We start from the raw sequence: 16,555 nt of genomic DNA on the forward strand, positions 1-16,555 counted from the left end.
CATAGGATTAATAACATCCGCAACTCTAAATGGATCAATAACCCAGGAGCCCAGACGCACACTTCCATGTGATGTTTTTGGTGGATACCCATACAAAGTCATTAACAACCAGGTCCGGGACCTGAACAGTTATTACCATGCATCCTAAGATCTTAAAAATGGTGAGTGCCGGCTGATGCTTCATTTACCTATGCACATTCCATAAGCTACAGTATGTACAGTATATGGGAAGTGTCACCGTAAACAAGGTTTGTTTCAATACACATCCATGAAAAAGGAGATTCCTTGTGAACCTATTCGCATGTGTGAAACTGCTGCTTATTTTCCCTTCACTTTTTCTGCAAGTGTCTGCACCAAAATATGCAAGAGCAATCTACTTTAATTATTGTGATATTTGCTGTGGGTTTTTTTTGTTGTAGTCCTTTTTTATGAGTATTTGACAAATTGTTTTTACATGCTGTATTTACTGCAGAAATACTGGTGTTTTTCTATGGTGTTTTTTACATTTGCATTTTTTTGAGGTTCGTCATTGGAACCTACTGGGGAAAAAACACACCAGAAAAAAAACAGTTGAATGGCATTTTAAGTGCACAGTTGGCTTGAGTTTTCATGAAATCATATCCACTTTGCTTTAACTGATAAATGCAGCAAAATTCCAGAACACAAAAAAAATGCTACGCAAATGTGCAGCATTTACGCCATGTGGGGTCATGATCTAAATCCACCATCCTTGGTTACAAAAATAAAATGCCCATCCCATCATACTAATTATTTTATCACGGGATATGATTTTAGATTAAGTAAGTATATGGTTTACATTATCAAAAAGTGTCATTGCATGATTAACGGAAATGGACGGGAAGAATGAACAGGGAAAAAAGCTTCACGTTAAAAAGGTGAGACAGCATGTAACCTAAAAGTAATGGATCAGTGAACTCAACGAGCGCTCCTCCTGTGGATTGCTGCCAGACTTGCTAAAAAATGACTGCAGTGTAATGTACTTATAGTACATTATCCATTAAGATGTACGTTGTCAGAATCGGGGTCTAAATAAGTGAACTCAATCGACATTGTAACTCTTTAGTTATGTCTGCTGAAATGTAAATTACACTCCGTATTACATAATTCCACTACATTGTTTCCATGTTGCAGAAAATGTAAAGCTTGTATTTATTTGTGATAGAATTAATGTGGATGACAAGTATGCTTCCGACATCTTTCCATAGAAATATTCTTTTAATAGACAACACTCTGTTGGAAACACATATTTTTGCATATAATTATTGTTATATCCAAAACTTGTCAATATGTGCAGAAAGTTGGTGTGCATATGTTAATGAGGGAGTCATAGTAAGATTTCATTAGGTCTACAATATCTCCATATGCGCATTAGTTTGCATTAATCAAGTCAAGTGAAAGCCTTTTGTTGCATCTAAAGTTAACTTGGACTACAATAATGTGTGAAAATCTTATATGTTCTTTATGTTAATTAATTTGTTTATTGAGGCATTGTGTGAAATTGCAGATGTTCTTCCCGTGTCGATAAGATCTGGAAATATACAGGATAGTCATCTTGTGTTCTAAAACAAATAAGATTTAATCATATTTCTAGAAGTGGCTATTACCATATTACTAGCTTTTTCAGTGTAAGGGACATTATTCAGTCTGTTACATAGTTACTTAGGTTGAAAAAAGACCTAGGTCCATCTAGTTCAACCTTCCTCCACCAATTAGACATTTTGTCATTAAGTCATCTATAACCAACAATGTTGTGTGTACTGAGGAAATCATCCAGCCCTTTTTTAAAAGCTGTTATAGTATCTGCCATTACTACCTCTTGTGGTAGGGCATTCCACAGTCTGACTGCTCTAACTGTAAAGAACCCTTTCCTATTTAGCTACCGGAATCGCTTTTCTTCCACTCGCAGTGAGTGCCCCCCTGGTCCTTAGTATTGTCTTTGGAAGAAATAAGTCATGTGCCAGTCCTTCATATTGACCACACATGTATTTATACATATAAATGAGATCTCCTCTGAGACGTCTTTTTTCTAAGCTAAACAAATCTAACTTTTCATCCTCTCATCATATGGGAGGCCTTCCATTCCTTGTAGTAGTCTAGTTAGTCACGTTTGAACTGACTCTAACTTCTGGATGTCCTTTGTAAAATGTGGCGCCCAAAACTTTATCCCATATTCTAGATGTGGCCTTACAAGTGATTTATAGGGGGGTAGCAACATCTTGCGATCACGGGATCTAATCTATCTTTTTATACACCCTAAAATCATGTTTGCTTTAGCAGCTGCTGCTATTCATTTTCATTTAATTGTTATTATATGGTATTAATGTATGGTATGGTATTAATGGTATTTTGCAGCAGCAAGTCCCTTCAGACGTTCCCATTCTTCAATGTCTAGTCATCGAATCTCCGGATCTGACAGCAGTCCAAGACCTAGTTCTGCAGTGGCTCGACCAATGTCCAGAGCAGCCTCGGAGATCTCAGAGATCGAGTCAATTGACTCTGCAGATGGACAAGATTATCTTTTTGAAGATGAAAATAGAAGGGAAACACTGGCGGTTTTGGAAAAAGAATTTCATTCTTTAAACTCAGGTACTTTACTCTTTTGTTTATGGCCAAGATCTCACACAGTCATGCTATAGGTGTATTCATCCATATATTTGTGCCTGTAGTGTATACTGTTTAAAACTGTATTGGAACACAGCACACACAGAAAAAGAACACTGGCAGTACATTCCAAAATGCGACTTCACATATTTAGGGATCAAACAAAATGTCCTCTTCCTTCACCATCCAGATATGGCTTACCAGTGGCATTTGTAAAACTGGGTACTATGAACACATGCCCAAGACTTGTCAGTTCCTCCAGTGTCCTAGTTGTCATGTTTAATGGTATCTGCATCTTTAGGGTATGTGCATTCGTAATCTTTTTGCTGAGTTTTTGGAGTGAGAGCTGAACAGAAACTCCAGCTTTTTAAGGCGTTACATTTTTGAGGATAATTTGGAGAGTTTCCACTCAGTTTCTGCTCCAAAAACTCCTAAAAAAACTCATTGTGCACATAGCCTTAGGGGTACTTTGCACGCTGCGACATCGCTAGCCGATTTTAGCGATGCCGGGCGCGATAGTCCCCGCCCCCATCGCAGATGCGATATCTTGTGATAGCTGCCGTAGCGAACATTATCGCTATGGCAGCTTCACACACACACTTACCTGCCCTGCGACGTCGCTCTGGCCGGCGACCCGCCTCCTTCCTAAGGGGGCAGGTCGTGCGGCGTCACGCGGCAGGCGGCCAATAGAAGCGGAGGGGTGGAGATGAGCGGGATGTAAACATCCCGCCCACCTCCTTCCTTCCTCATTGCAGGCGGGACGCAGGTAAGGAGAAGTTTCTCGCTCCTGCGGCTTCATGCACAGCAATGTGTGCTGCCGCAGGAACGAGGAACAACATCGTACCTGTCGCTGCAGCGACATTATGGAATTGAACGACGTGACACAGATCACCGATTTTTGACTGTTTCATGCTCCTTCATCTTCTCTCTTAGGCTTTACATGTTGCGACGTCGTTACCGGCGCCGGATATGCGGCACTTTCAATTTGACCCCGACGATATCGCAGTAGCGATGTCGCAACGTGCAAAGTACCCCTTAGTTTTCAGTTCCATCTGCACCCTATCGGGGAGTAGTAGCAGAAAGTAGGCCATGCATATGTGATTTTTATATATTCTCTGTAGGGGAAATCCAGTCTGCATCAGTTAAACATACTGTATTTATGATTATACAAGTGTCCAGCCAGCATATATAGGAAGGGAGTGAACGTGACTGGCTCCCTCACAGCATGTGATCAAAAAGACTAACAAGTAGCCCAGCAGAGATTAACTCTTGCTTGCCTGCCTAAGTCTGTGGGTTGACACTCATGTCTCAATATAAAACAGACAAAAAGGAGATATCCAACACTCATGGCAATAGTAACCCAAAAAAGTAGAATTAAAACATCACGTTTACTTAGTAGTATTTAAAATGGAAAAAAATCCATGACCTAGCAGTAGACACAGTCAACACGTTTCGAGCATGGAATCTCCTTAATCATGTCATAATTAAGAGCCCGCATGTTCGAAACGCATAGACTGTGTGTACTGCCAGGTCGTGGATTTTTTTCCATTTTAAAAACTACTAAATAAACGTGATGTTTTTAATATACTTTTTTGGGTTCTTACTGCCATGAGTGCTGGATACCTCTCTTATGTCTGTTTGGTATTGACTCATAGCAGCCAGTTAGCCAGACTGGACTTTCCATGCACCACCTGTAGAAGACATTCTTGGAGTCGTGAGCTGATTAAATGTTTAAGCTTTCTTGCTTCTCCACATCCATGTCTCCCTGCACTGATCACAAACATCAGAGAAGTTAGCAGGCAGAGTGCCAGGATCTGTATCTCCACAGATTCTGACGCTGCCATGATAGTTGGCAATGCCTGCAAAAATCTTCTGGTGACACCAGAGCTGTTGTCCATGATTCAAATGTGCTTTTTTATTACCATAAGCCATCAACAAAACTGTTTCATAGAATTTGGCAGTATATCCAACCAACCTCACAACCACAGACTCTGTGTAACCACACCAGCCCAGCACCTTAACAACCAGCATCTTCACCTCCAAGATATATATATACCCTGTGTGCAGAATTATTAGGCAAGTTGTATTTTAGAGGATTTTTTTTATTATCGATGAACAACTATGTTCTCAATCAACCCAAAAGACTCACAAATATCAAAGCTTAATATTTTTGGAAGTTGGAATGGTTTTTTTTTAGATTTGGCTATCTTAGAAGGATATCTGTTTGTGCAGGTAACTATTACTGTGCAGAATTATTAGGTAACTTAATAAAAAACAAATATATTCCCATCTCACTTGTTTATTTTCACCAGATAAACCAATATAACTGCACACAATTTAGAAATAAACATTTCTGACATGCAAAAACAAAACCCCAAAAAATTAGTGACCAATATAGCCACCTTTCTTTGATGACACTCAACAGCCTACCATCCATAGATTCTGTCAGTTGCTTTATCTGTTTACTTTATCTGTTTAGCCTCCCAGACACTGTTCCGAGAGATGTATTGATTTCCCTCTCTGTAGATCTTACATTTTTTGAGGGACCACAGGTTCTCTATGGTGTTCAGATCAGGTGAACAAGGGGGCCATGTCATTATTTTTTTTATCTTTTAGACCTTTACTGGCCAGCTTTGCTGTGGAGTAGTTGGATGCATGTGATAAAGCATTGTCCTGCATGAAAATCATGTTTTTCTTGAACGATACCGACTTCTTCCTGTACCACTGCTTGAAGACGTTGTTTTCCAGAAACTGACAGTAGGTCTGGGAGTTGAACTTCACTCCATCCTCAACCTGAAAGGTCCCACAAGTTCATCTTTGATAATACTAGCCCATACCAGTACCCCACCTCCACCTTGCTGTTGTCTGAATCGGAGTGGAGCTCTCTGCAATTTACTGATCCAGCCTCTGGCCCATCCATCTGGCCCATCAAGAGTCACTCTTATTTCATCAGTCCATAAAACCTTTGAAAAATCAGTCTTAAGATATTTCTTGGCCCAGTCCTGATGTTTTATCTTATGTTTCTTGTTCAAAGGTGGTAGTTTTTCAGCCTTCCTTATCTTGGCCATGTCCCTGACTATGGCACACCTTGTGCTTTTTGATACTCCAGTAACGTTGCTGTTCTGAAATATGGCCAAACTGGTGGCAAATGGCATCTTGGCAGCTTCATGCTTGATTTTCCTCAATTCATGGGCAGTTATTTTGCACCTATTTTGCCTAACACGCTTCTTGCGACCCTGTTGGCTAATAGTCATGAAACGCTTGATTGTTTGGTGATCACACTTCAAAAGTTTGGCAATTTCAAGACTGCTGCATCCCTCTGCAAGACATCTCACAATTTTAGACTTTTCAGAGCCCATTAAATCTCTCTTCTGAGCCATTTTGCCAAAGGAAAGGAAGTCACCTAATAATTAAGCACACCTTATATAGGGTGTTGATGTCATTACACCACACCCCTCCTCATTACAGAGATGCACATCACCTGATTTACTTAATTGGTAGTTGGCTCTCAGCCTATACAGCTTGGAGTAGGACAACATGTATAAAAATTATCATGTGTTCAAAATACTCATTTGCCTAATAATTCTGCACACAGTGTACAGTATGTGCAGTTGAAACCAGAAGTTTGCATACATACCTTTACTTAAAAAATTGTTGACGTGTTCAGTACTTATTTCACCTGCTGTATTTCTAAATCTTACTCTATTCTCTTTACTAAATCGTACTTAGATCTAGAGAGTCAATACATTTATTTGCTGGGTTTTCTTCATTGGTCTTTTGTGATTGGCAATATACAGTTGAAACCAGAAGTTTACATGCACTTTCTAAAAAGACACTTATGCAAGTTTTTCCCACTATCTGACATGAAATCAGAATAAGGCTATGTGCGCTCATTGGATTGTGCATTCTCTCACTGTGGAGACTGCTCCTATTGTGGGTATATGAGACCATCTAAGTATATCAAAAGTGCCGACAATGGAAAAGAGTTTTTCATCATAGACTTTGCTAACTTCAAGACGGGTGTTGTTTATGTGGCGACCTGTATCTGCGACCTGGACTATGTGGGTAAGATGAGGAGAGAATTCAGGAGGCGGGTGGGGGAACATTTAGGTGACATCCGCAACCATCGGGACACCCCTTTGGCCAGACACATGAATGAGAAACATAGGGGAGATTTACATCAGGTGTCTTTCTGTGTCATGGAGGTTGTGAAGTCTAATCCCAGAGGGGGTGACCACGATCGATATATACTACAAAAAGAAAGTGAGTGGACCTTCAGACTGGACTCACTAGCCCCGAAGGGAATTAATGAACAGATATCGTTCACGTGTTTTTTATAGTAACCGAGTGTCATATGATATGGTCCTGTTTAAAATAGTTTGACGTTGTAATCCTATATATGGTATTGGAATGATAATTGAAATCAATGGTGTCCCTTATGGTCCAGGTCACAACACAATATGATAAATGACCATAAATTGGAAAGCCCTTGTAATATCCCCTCCTCCTTATTAGCCCGCCCATCATCATTATGGCTCCTCGGAGATTAGTAGATTCATCTGGAAGTATTTCCCGTACACCTATAATAAATATAATAAATAATATAATACATTCACCCCTAAGTTACACTATATAATTAAGGATTTCAGGAGATACAATATTAGAATCCTTTGCATTTAAGCACCAAATATAGTGTAGTGTTATAAAATATATAATGATCTTTAGGTATAACTTGAATAGTGGGAGAATGGGATCCAGTATCACTACTATACGTCACATGTGTCCCACTGTGGAACGCGGAAGTAGCAGCATATGCTGCGACCATAATGTGGGATGGTCCTTTTGAGGATGCATCATGATGGTATCAGACCTGAGGGTGGAGCAAGTATCAATGCGCTCCACGGAGGTATACGGAAGTGACAGAAAAGCTGACAGGCGGATGCGTTCCACTGTGGAACGCGGAATCATTTATGAGCCTGACGTCTTCCTGGAGCATGTGCATGGGAGATATCCGGCCTTATCCTGGACTGGATATCATTGCATTCCACTGTGGAACGCGGAAGTGACAGGGACAACCCGATATTGAACATGGAGGAGCGTGGGAACAAATCATGTTGAGAGGTGGGAATACAATCAGGAGATTATGAAGGTTATTGGATGGGATCTGGGATCTGAGGACACCTGTGGGGTTATAAGGCAGTTTCATCAGCCTGGTGGTCCCCTAACATCATGAAAATCTGGCAGTATGGTAGCTGCTAATGGTGTATCTAGCCACATTAATTTGTTATTGGCCTCCTGATGAACCAAGGATTGGGGTAACGCGTTGAGGCATGAGGCAGAAGTAAGCTAAGTGGATTTAATGGTCCCTGCATTTGTATAGGTTCTCATTGAGAACACTGGTGACCTCTGGAATCTTGAGGAGGTTTTTGTGAACCCCATGTTTTGTACATTATCACTTTATATATGCGCACTGCACTTTATCTTTGATTGTAGGGGTTCACAGGGTTATAGCAGGGACAGTCGTCGGTGAGTGGGGGCGCCACATCCTATCTTAAGGGTGCCAACCTCCACGGCTAGGTAGGGCACAGGAGGGAGTGGATATTGTAGGGACTGAGTTTCCCTCTCTCTTCTGTGCAGTGGGTTGTTTTATCTAATTGATTTGTGGTTTTGAACCTTTTATAAGTATCATTAAATGTTAATTTTTCGATAGGGATTTATGCTGAATTTCATGTACACCCATTAACTAATGATTCTATAATATGTGCGCACTTTGCCTTTTTTTGTGACGTTTTTGGCCGCAAGAAAACGCACAAAAATGCACCCGTGGTAAAAATGCATCCAAAAAACGCATTTTTTGTGCGTTTTTGTTCCTGTGTTTTTCCCAATGTATTGCATGGGTGAAAAATGCTGGCAAAAACGCAGAAATAAATGACATGTTGCATCTTTGTGGTCAGCACAAAAACGCACCTCAAACAACACTGCACTGTGTGGACAGCAAAAATGAAATCTCATAGACTTTGCTGGGGAAAGAAGTGCATGCTGTTTTGAGGCCAAAAACGCACCCAAAAAACACGCAATAACGCATAAAAAAACACAGCATAACCTTAACCTTTCCCGTTTTAGATCAATTAAGATTACCAAAATTATTTATATTTGCCAAATGCCAGAATAATGAGAGAGAGAATGTTTCAAGACATTTTTATTCCTTTCTGCAAAGTCAAAAGTTTACATACATTTCATTAGTATTTGATACCATTGCCATTAAACTATATGACTTGGGTCAAATGTTTTGGATATCCTTCCACAAGCTTCTCACAATAGTTGGTAGGAATTTAGACCCATTCCTCCTGACAGAACTGGTGTAACTGAGCCATGTTTGTGAGTCACCTTGCTCGCACCTCCATTTTCAGCTTTGCCCATAAATTTTCAAAAGGATTGAGGTCAGACTTGTGCAAGTTGACAATTCTTTTCCTGAGATCTTGGCTGATTTCTTTTGACTTCCCCATGATGCTACACAAAGAAGCAGTGTGTTTCAGTGTGCTTTAAAATACATCCATAGGTGTGTCTCTAATTAACTCAGATGTTGCCTATCAGAAGCTTCCAAAGACATGTTTTCATCATATGTGCTGTCCCATATTGTTTAAGGGCATAGTATTCTTAGGCTATGTGCGCACTTTGCGGTTCAATTCCACAGCGTGTTAGTCACTGCTTGTGCGCCTCAGAACGCAGCCGAAAAAGCTGCGTTCTGAGATGCATTTGGCAGAACACAACGTGCGCACATTCCTGGAGAGAATTCATGCGTTCTGCATGCTTGCTCTGCCATAGACAGAGTGGGAAAAGCATCCAGAACGCACATTTTTCACAGTACGCACCCACTCGGCTCTGCTGCATCCCCATAGACTTGCAGCAGAGCCGACTGGGACCGCACTGTCACGGTCATGGCTGGCTGCGACACAGTGCCGTGCGTTCAGAATGAACTCGGATGAACTTCACCCGACTTCATTGTGATCGCGCGGCTCTGTGCATGTGGCGCGGCTTGATTTGTGGTCACACGGGAAGGACTCACCTGTGATCGCAAATCCCCTGAGTGACTGCAGTGAGCCACGTGATCAGCTGTGCTTTCACTCAGGTTACTCGCAGCCACAGCTGCAGTCCTCCACCTGAGAGCAATGGCCACGAGTAACCTCCGTGACAGCACAGCTGATCGCACGACTCACTTCAGTTGCTGCATGGAGCTGACAGGAGCGGCGGTGTTCTACTGCCGCTCCTGTCAACTTCCGATGTAGCAGAGCTGGAAGCGTCGTGGGACCTTGCGTGGATTACGTCGGACATGGAAGTGTTTTTGAGGGATTAATAAAGTGGTGAAAGAGGGGTTTTTTTGTCTTTCATTTCAAATAAATGATTTTTGGATGTGTGTGTTTATTTTCTTTAACTTTCAGGTTCATCATGGAAGGTATCTCGGGGAGATGCCTGCCACGATTAACCTATGACTTAGTGGCAGCTATGGGCTGCTGCCATTAACTCCTTATTACCCCGTTTGCCACCGCTCCAGGGCAATTCGGGATGAGCTGGTAAAGTCCCGGGACTGCCGCATCTAATAGATGCGGCAATTCCGGGCGGCTGCTGGCTGATATTGTTAGGCTGGGGGGCTCCCCATAACGTGGAGCTCCCCATACTGAGAATACCAGCTATCGGCCGTGTGGCTTTACCCTGGCTGGTATCCAAATGGGTGGGGGGCGCACGTCGTTTTTTTTCATTTATTTATTTATTACTTTTTTACTGCTCGATATAGACACGCCCACCAGCGGCTGTGATTGGTTGCAGTGAGACAGCTGTCACTCAGCGTGGGGGCATGTCTGACTGCAACCAATCATAGGCGCCGGTGGGCGGGGGAAGCAGGGAATACGTGATGGATTAATGAGCGGCCGGCATTTTCAAAAAAGGAGAAGCCGCCACAGTGTGAATGCCATGCAGCGCCGCGCCGGTGATCGTGGATCGGTGAGTATGAGAGAGGGGGTGGAAGAGAGAGACCGACATGGACAGAGAGAGATAGAGACATAGAGAGAGAAACCAACAGAGAGACTGAAAGACCTGCCTTTATGTTAAATAAAAACATGTGGATCGCAACAATAATGCAATGCAAGTGCACTGCTTAACATTTTGCCAGCGATTTACTACAACTCATTGATTTCAATGGGTGTAGAACGCTGCCAAAATGGCAAAAACAATTGACATGCTGCTTCTTTGAACGCATGGTTTTTGCCCAAAATTATGCAAATTAAACGCACCGTTTGGAAACGCAAAGTGCGGACAAGAAATTCACATTTTCCATAGACGTTGCTGGAAAATCAAAAGGCATGCCTTTTGGCATGAAAACGCTGCAGTTCAAAACGGACCTAAAAAGCAACTGAAAAGCAGGTGGAAACGGAAAGTGCGCACATAGCTTTAGTGTATGTAAACTTTTGACTTTGCAGAAAATAATAACAATGCCTTAAAAATCCTCTTGGTCTCATTATTCTGGAATTAAGCAAACATAAATAATTTTGGTAATCCTAATTGACCTAAAACGGGAACTGTTTATTCTGATTTCATGTCACATAGTGAGAAAAACATCCATATGTGTCTTTTTAGATGTATGTAAACCTCTGGTTTCAACTATATATATATGGAAACACCTAATGTTTTGGTATCATAATCTTTGAACATGTTATAAACATGCAAACCGTGACATATGTTAATGGTTTGTACTTGATTATTTGTGTTATGTGATGTGTATGTATATTAACTGTTTGTTTTGCTGAATTGTAAGACCATTGATGAGAACCTGATACCAATGGCAGACCTCGATTTCCGCCACCATGGTCACTCAAAGAACTGGAGGGTGTTTTAACTGCAGAATGGGCTAAAATTCCTTTGGAAACAATTCACACCTTGTATGAATCCATATCTCGTAGAATTGAGGCTGTAATCGCCGCAAATAGTGGACCTACACCATATTAAACTAACTTTTGTTGATGTTTCTAGGTGTTTTCATTATTTTGTCCAACCCCTGTATATACAGTACAGACCAAAAGTTTGGACACACCTCATTCAAAGAGTTTTCTTTAGTTTCATGACTCTGAAAATTGTAGAGTCACATTGAAGGCATCAAAACCATGAATTAACACATGTGGAATGAAATACTTAAACAATTGTGAAACAACTGAAAATATGTCTTATATTTTAGGTTCTTCAAAGTAGCCACCTTTTTCTTTGATTACTGCTTTGCACACTCTTTGCATTCTCTTGGTGAGCTTCTAGAGGTAGTCACCGGAAATGGTTTTCACTTCACAGGTGTGCCCTGTCAGATTTAATAAGTGGGATTTCTTGCCTTATAAATGGGGTTGGGACCATCAGTTGTGTTGTGCAGAAGTCTGGTGGATACACAGCTGATAGTCCTACTGAATAGACTGTTAAAATTTGTATTATGGCAAGAAAAAGCAGCTAAGTAAAGAAAAACGAATGGCCATCATTACTTTAAGAAATGAAGGTCAGTCAGTCCGAAAAATTGGGAAAACTTTGAAAGTGTCCCCAAGTGCAGTGGCAAAAACCATCAAATGCTACAAAGAAACTGGCTCACATGAGGACCGCCCCAGGAAAGGAAGACCAAGAGTAACCTCTGCTGCGGAGGATAAGTTTATCCGAGTCACCAGCCTCAGAAATCGCAGGTTAACAGCAGCTCAGATTAGAGACCAGGTCAATGCCACACAGAGTTCTAGCAGTAGACACATCTCTAGAACAACTGTTAAGAGGAGACTTTGTGCAGCAGGCATTCATGGTAAAATAGCTGCTAGGAGACCACTGCTAACGACAAGCAACAAGCAGAAGAGACTTGTTTGAACTAAAAAAAACACAAGGAATGGACATAGACCAGTGGAAATCTGTGCTTTGGTCTGATGAGTCCAAATTTGAGATCTTTGGATTCAACCACTGTGTCTTTGTGCGACGCAGAAAAGGTGAACGGATGGACTCTACATGCCTGGTTCCCACGGTGAAGCATGGAGGAGGATGTGTGATGGTGTAGGAGTGCTTTGCTTGTGACACTGTTGGGGATTTATTCAAAATTGAGGGCATACTGAACCAGCATGGCTACCACAGCATCTTGCAGCGGCATGCTATTCCATCCGGTTCGCGTTTAGTGGACCATTATTTCTTTTTCAACAGGACAATGACCCCAAACACACCTCCAGGCTATGTAAGGGCTATTTGACTAAGAAGGAGAGTGATGGGGTGCTACGCCACATGACCTGGCCTCCACAGTCACCAGACCTGAACCCAATCGAGACGGTTTCGGGTGAGCTGGACCGCAGAGTGAAGGCTAAAGGGCCAACAAGTGTTAAGCATCTCTGGGAACTCCATTAAGACTGGTGGAAGACCATTTCCGGTGATTAACTCTTGAAGCTCATCAAGAGAATGCCAAGAGTGTGCAAAGCAATAATCAAAGTAAAGGGTGGCTACTTTGAAAAACCTAGAATATAAGACATATTTTCAGTTGTTTCACACTTTTTTGTTAAGTATTTCATTCCACATGTGTTAATTCATGGTTTTGATGCCTTCAATGTGAATCTACAATTTTCAGAGTCATGAAAATAAAGAAAACTCTCTGAATGAGGTGTGTCCCAAATTTTGGTCTGTACTATATATATATATATATATATATATATATATATATATATATATATATATATTACAGTATATAGTATAAACAGTATATATAATTTATAACAGCCCTGGCAAAAATTAAGTGACCACTGCAAAATTTTCAGTTTTTCTGATTTTACTCTTTATAGGTATATTTTTGAGTAAAATGTAAATACTTTTTTTTTATTCTATGAACTACTGATAACATGTCTCCGAATTTTCAGGCAATAAATTTTGTATTTATTTTTGAAAATGAGAAATGTTCACCTCAAATAGGAAAACAAGTTCATAATCATTTAGAAACAACAATACTAATGTTTTAACTCAGTAAGAGTTCAGGTCTTGAGATTGGACTGGCCATGACAAAAGGAATGGTAAATGGCAGCTGGGGTGAAGTGCACAGAAAGAACAGTTTGTAACAAGCTCCTAGAGGCAGGGCTCAAGTCATGTAAAGCTAGAAAGCTAGAAAAAAAGCCTTTCATCAATGAGAAGCAAAGGAGAGGCAGGCTGATGTTTGCCAAATACCATAAAGATTGAATCATAGAGGACTGGAGTAAGGTAATCTTCTCTGATGAGACTAATTTTCAGCTTTGCCCAACACCTGGTCATCTAATGGTTAGATGGAGACCTGGAGGTCTTGCACACACTGTGAAATTTGGTGGAAGATCAGTGATGATCTGTCGATCCTTCAGCAAGGCAGATTAAACTTTGCGAAGAACGTATGACTCAAGCCGCATACAAGGTTATCCTGGAAAAACAGTTGCTTCCTTCTATCCCCAGCTCTGAGGATTGTTTTTTTTCCAGCAGGACAATGCACCATGCCACATAGCCAGCCCAATCTCCAGACCTGAACCCCATTGAAAACCTTTGAAATGTAATCAAAAGGAAGATAGATAGTCACAAGTCATCAAACAAAGAAGAACTGCTTACATTTTTGCACCAGCAGTGGCATAAGGTCACCCAAACGCAGTGTGGAAGACTGGTGGAATGTATGCCAAGATGCATAAAAGCTGTGATTAAAAATCATGGTTTTTCCACAAAATATTGATTTCTGAACTCTTCCTGAAGTAAAACATTGGTATTGTTGTTTCTAAATGATTATGAACTTGTTTTCTTTGCATTATTTGAGGTCTGAAAGCAATGCATTGTTTTGTTATTTTGACCATTTCTCATTTTCAGACAATAAATACAAAATTTATTGCTTGGAAATTCGGAGACATGTTGTCAGTAGTTTATAGAATAAAAGTACAATTTACATTTTACTCCAAAATATACCTATAAGGAGAAAAATTAGAAAAACTGAAAATTTTCCAGTGGTCTCTTAATTTTTGCCAGAGCTGTATATATAAAAACTAGAGAATGCTACTTAATGGTATTTTAAGTCCTAATTATCTTGACAGCATTTAGGAAATTGCAAAATTACATAGCTTGGAATTTAGGGGCAACCACTTTCAAACAAAGCTCTTTATTATGTGTCGGACCATATTATCGTTAATAAATATTACAGTGTAAAATAGAGAATTGGCCATAATTGATAGATATAGACAAAGCGTGTGACACGGCTAAGTATTACCATTACTCCACTGCTTATATTCTGCTCTCCTTTTATTATTCTTGTAGAAAACTTCTTGGCTATAATTAAGCCACGGTACTATTTTTTTTAATTTATTCAAATTAGCAGTTTTCTCAAATTTAATGTGGGTGGAAGTGTAATGTATAAAAATTAGATTCAGTTTAGCATGTTATTAATGTTATTCTATTCACCGCTGAAATATGTGTGAAAAAGAAAGCCCACAAATTCTAGGCTGAACACCACACATTATACGTTTGTCACATTAAAAACCGCCTGCAATGACAACCACTGAGTACGAAATGAGTTAAAGCACTTTTTTGTATATTACTCCTTTCCACTTTTTCAGAACAAGCAGCTTTTGGCACAGTTGTAAACATTGGAAATATATGAGTGTAGCGTTGTGCTGAGTACGGTATGTTGTAGAGACGTATTGTTTTATAAATTGTCCATCAAATCTTTTGAAAAAGAAAAGTCTTAAGGGAAAGACACACAATGCTAAATTGATGACTTGTACAGAAGGTTTTTCTGCACCTGCTTGCCATTCTTATTGTTCCCTTGCCAGTGAACTATCTGCATAGAAACTGTGCTATTCAGTAGTACTGCGGTGGCAGTTTTATTGGGAGCAGAGGTAGCAGCAGATGCAAGCTGTAGAGCCTATAAACAACAAAGGTGCATGTAAGGAGGATTGAGATTTAGAGATTTTTCATTGAGGCATAAAACCCTCTTTACTACGGTAGTCCTCCACTTGTATGGTTCCAGCTATGCCACTGGTTCCATGCTGGCTCTGTAGTTCCAGACTTGCATGTGCCCACTGAGCTGCAGCGGTGGTGGCCAAAGCATTACATGACCTGCTGGACCAAGAAGAAAGTACAGGATTGGTCTTTTTATTTCCTGTTCCAACAAGATGGAAGTGGGAGTACTAGAGTCACTCACTGGCCGTCGCTATAAGGGTCACATATGTATCCAGATCACTCAGGAAGAAGAGGAACCGGTGGGTTAGGAAGCATTAGGATGGGAGTGTCGTGGGATTGGTAACATGACTATAACTTATTTTAGTATTGTACAGCATTATGCTAAATTTTTAATATTTTTTTTTCAGTTAAGGCCCTATTACATGCTACAATTTATCTGACGATATGTCGTCGGGGTCACAGTTTCCGTGACACACTTTTGTCGTTATTAGCGACGTCGTTGCGTGTGACATCTACGAGCGACTCCGAACGATCATAAAAATAGCGAAAATCGTTGATTGTTGACACATCATTCATTTTCAAAAATATTGTTTGTTGTTTCGAACACAGCAGACATATTGCTACGTTTGACACCCTGCCACCAACGAGCAACATCGTTAGTGCGTCCGTCATCAGCGACGCGGGCGTGTAGTTACGAGCAATGCTTCACGCCTCCTCCGCTCTGATTGGTGTCACGCCAGGGTGTATGCTATGGACAATTATACGCCTCTGACGTTGCCAGAATCGTTGGGAGGAATGCAGTGTGACAGTGTGCCTTGGTCAAACAATATATCACTGAACGATGTAGCGTTGTTTGTGAGATGGGTATGTGTGACCGCTACAAAACGACCTATGAGCAATCTCGGCAAATCATAGCAACGATCTGGGCGTGTCACATCGCTAACGAGATCGCTAGCGATATTCTTGTGTGTAAAGTGGCCTTTACTTA

General features: G+C 40.8%; 1 protein-coding gene across 6 annotated transcripts in view; it reads left to right on the top strand.

Annotated features, from left to right (window-relative positions):
• ZBBX (zinc finger B-box domain containing) overlaps positions 1-16,555 on the top strand; it is a 341,437-nt gene that overhangs the window by 300,762 nt on the left and 24,120 nt on the right. For all 6 annotated transcript variants that reach the window (XM_075338565.1, XM_075338563.1, XM_075338568.1 and 3 more), the window contains one exon: positions 2,374-2,607. In XM_075338565.1, coding sequence (XP_075194680.1) covers positions 2,374-2,607 — 234 coding nt within the window. The remainder of the gene's footprint in view (positions 1-2,373; positions 2,608-16,555) is intronic.

The sequence above is a fragment of the Anomaloglossus baeobatrachus genome, chromosome 3 (assembly GCF_048569485.1).
Source record: "Anomaloglossus baeobatrachus isolate aAnoBae1 chromosome 3, aAnoBae1.hap1, whole genome shotgun sequence".
NCBI classification, from domain to species: Eukaryota; Metazoa; Chordata; class Amphibia; order Anura; family Aromobatidae; genus Anomaloglossus; species Anomaloglossus baeobatrachus.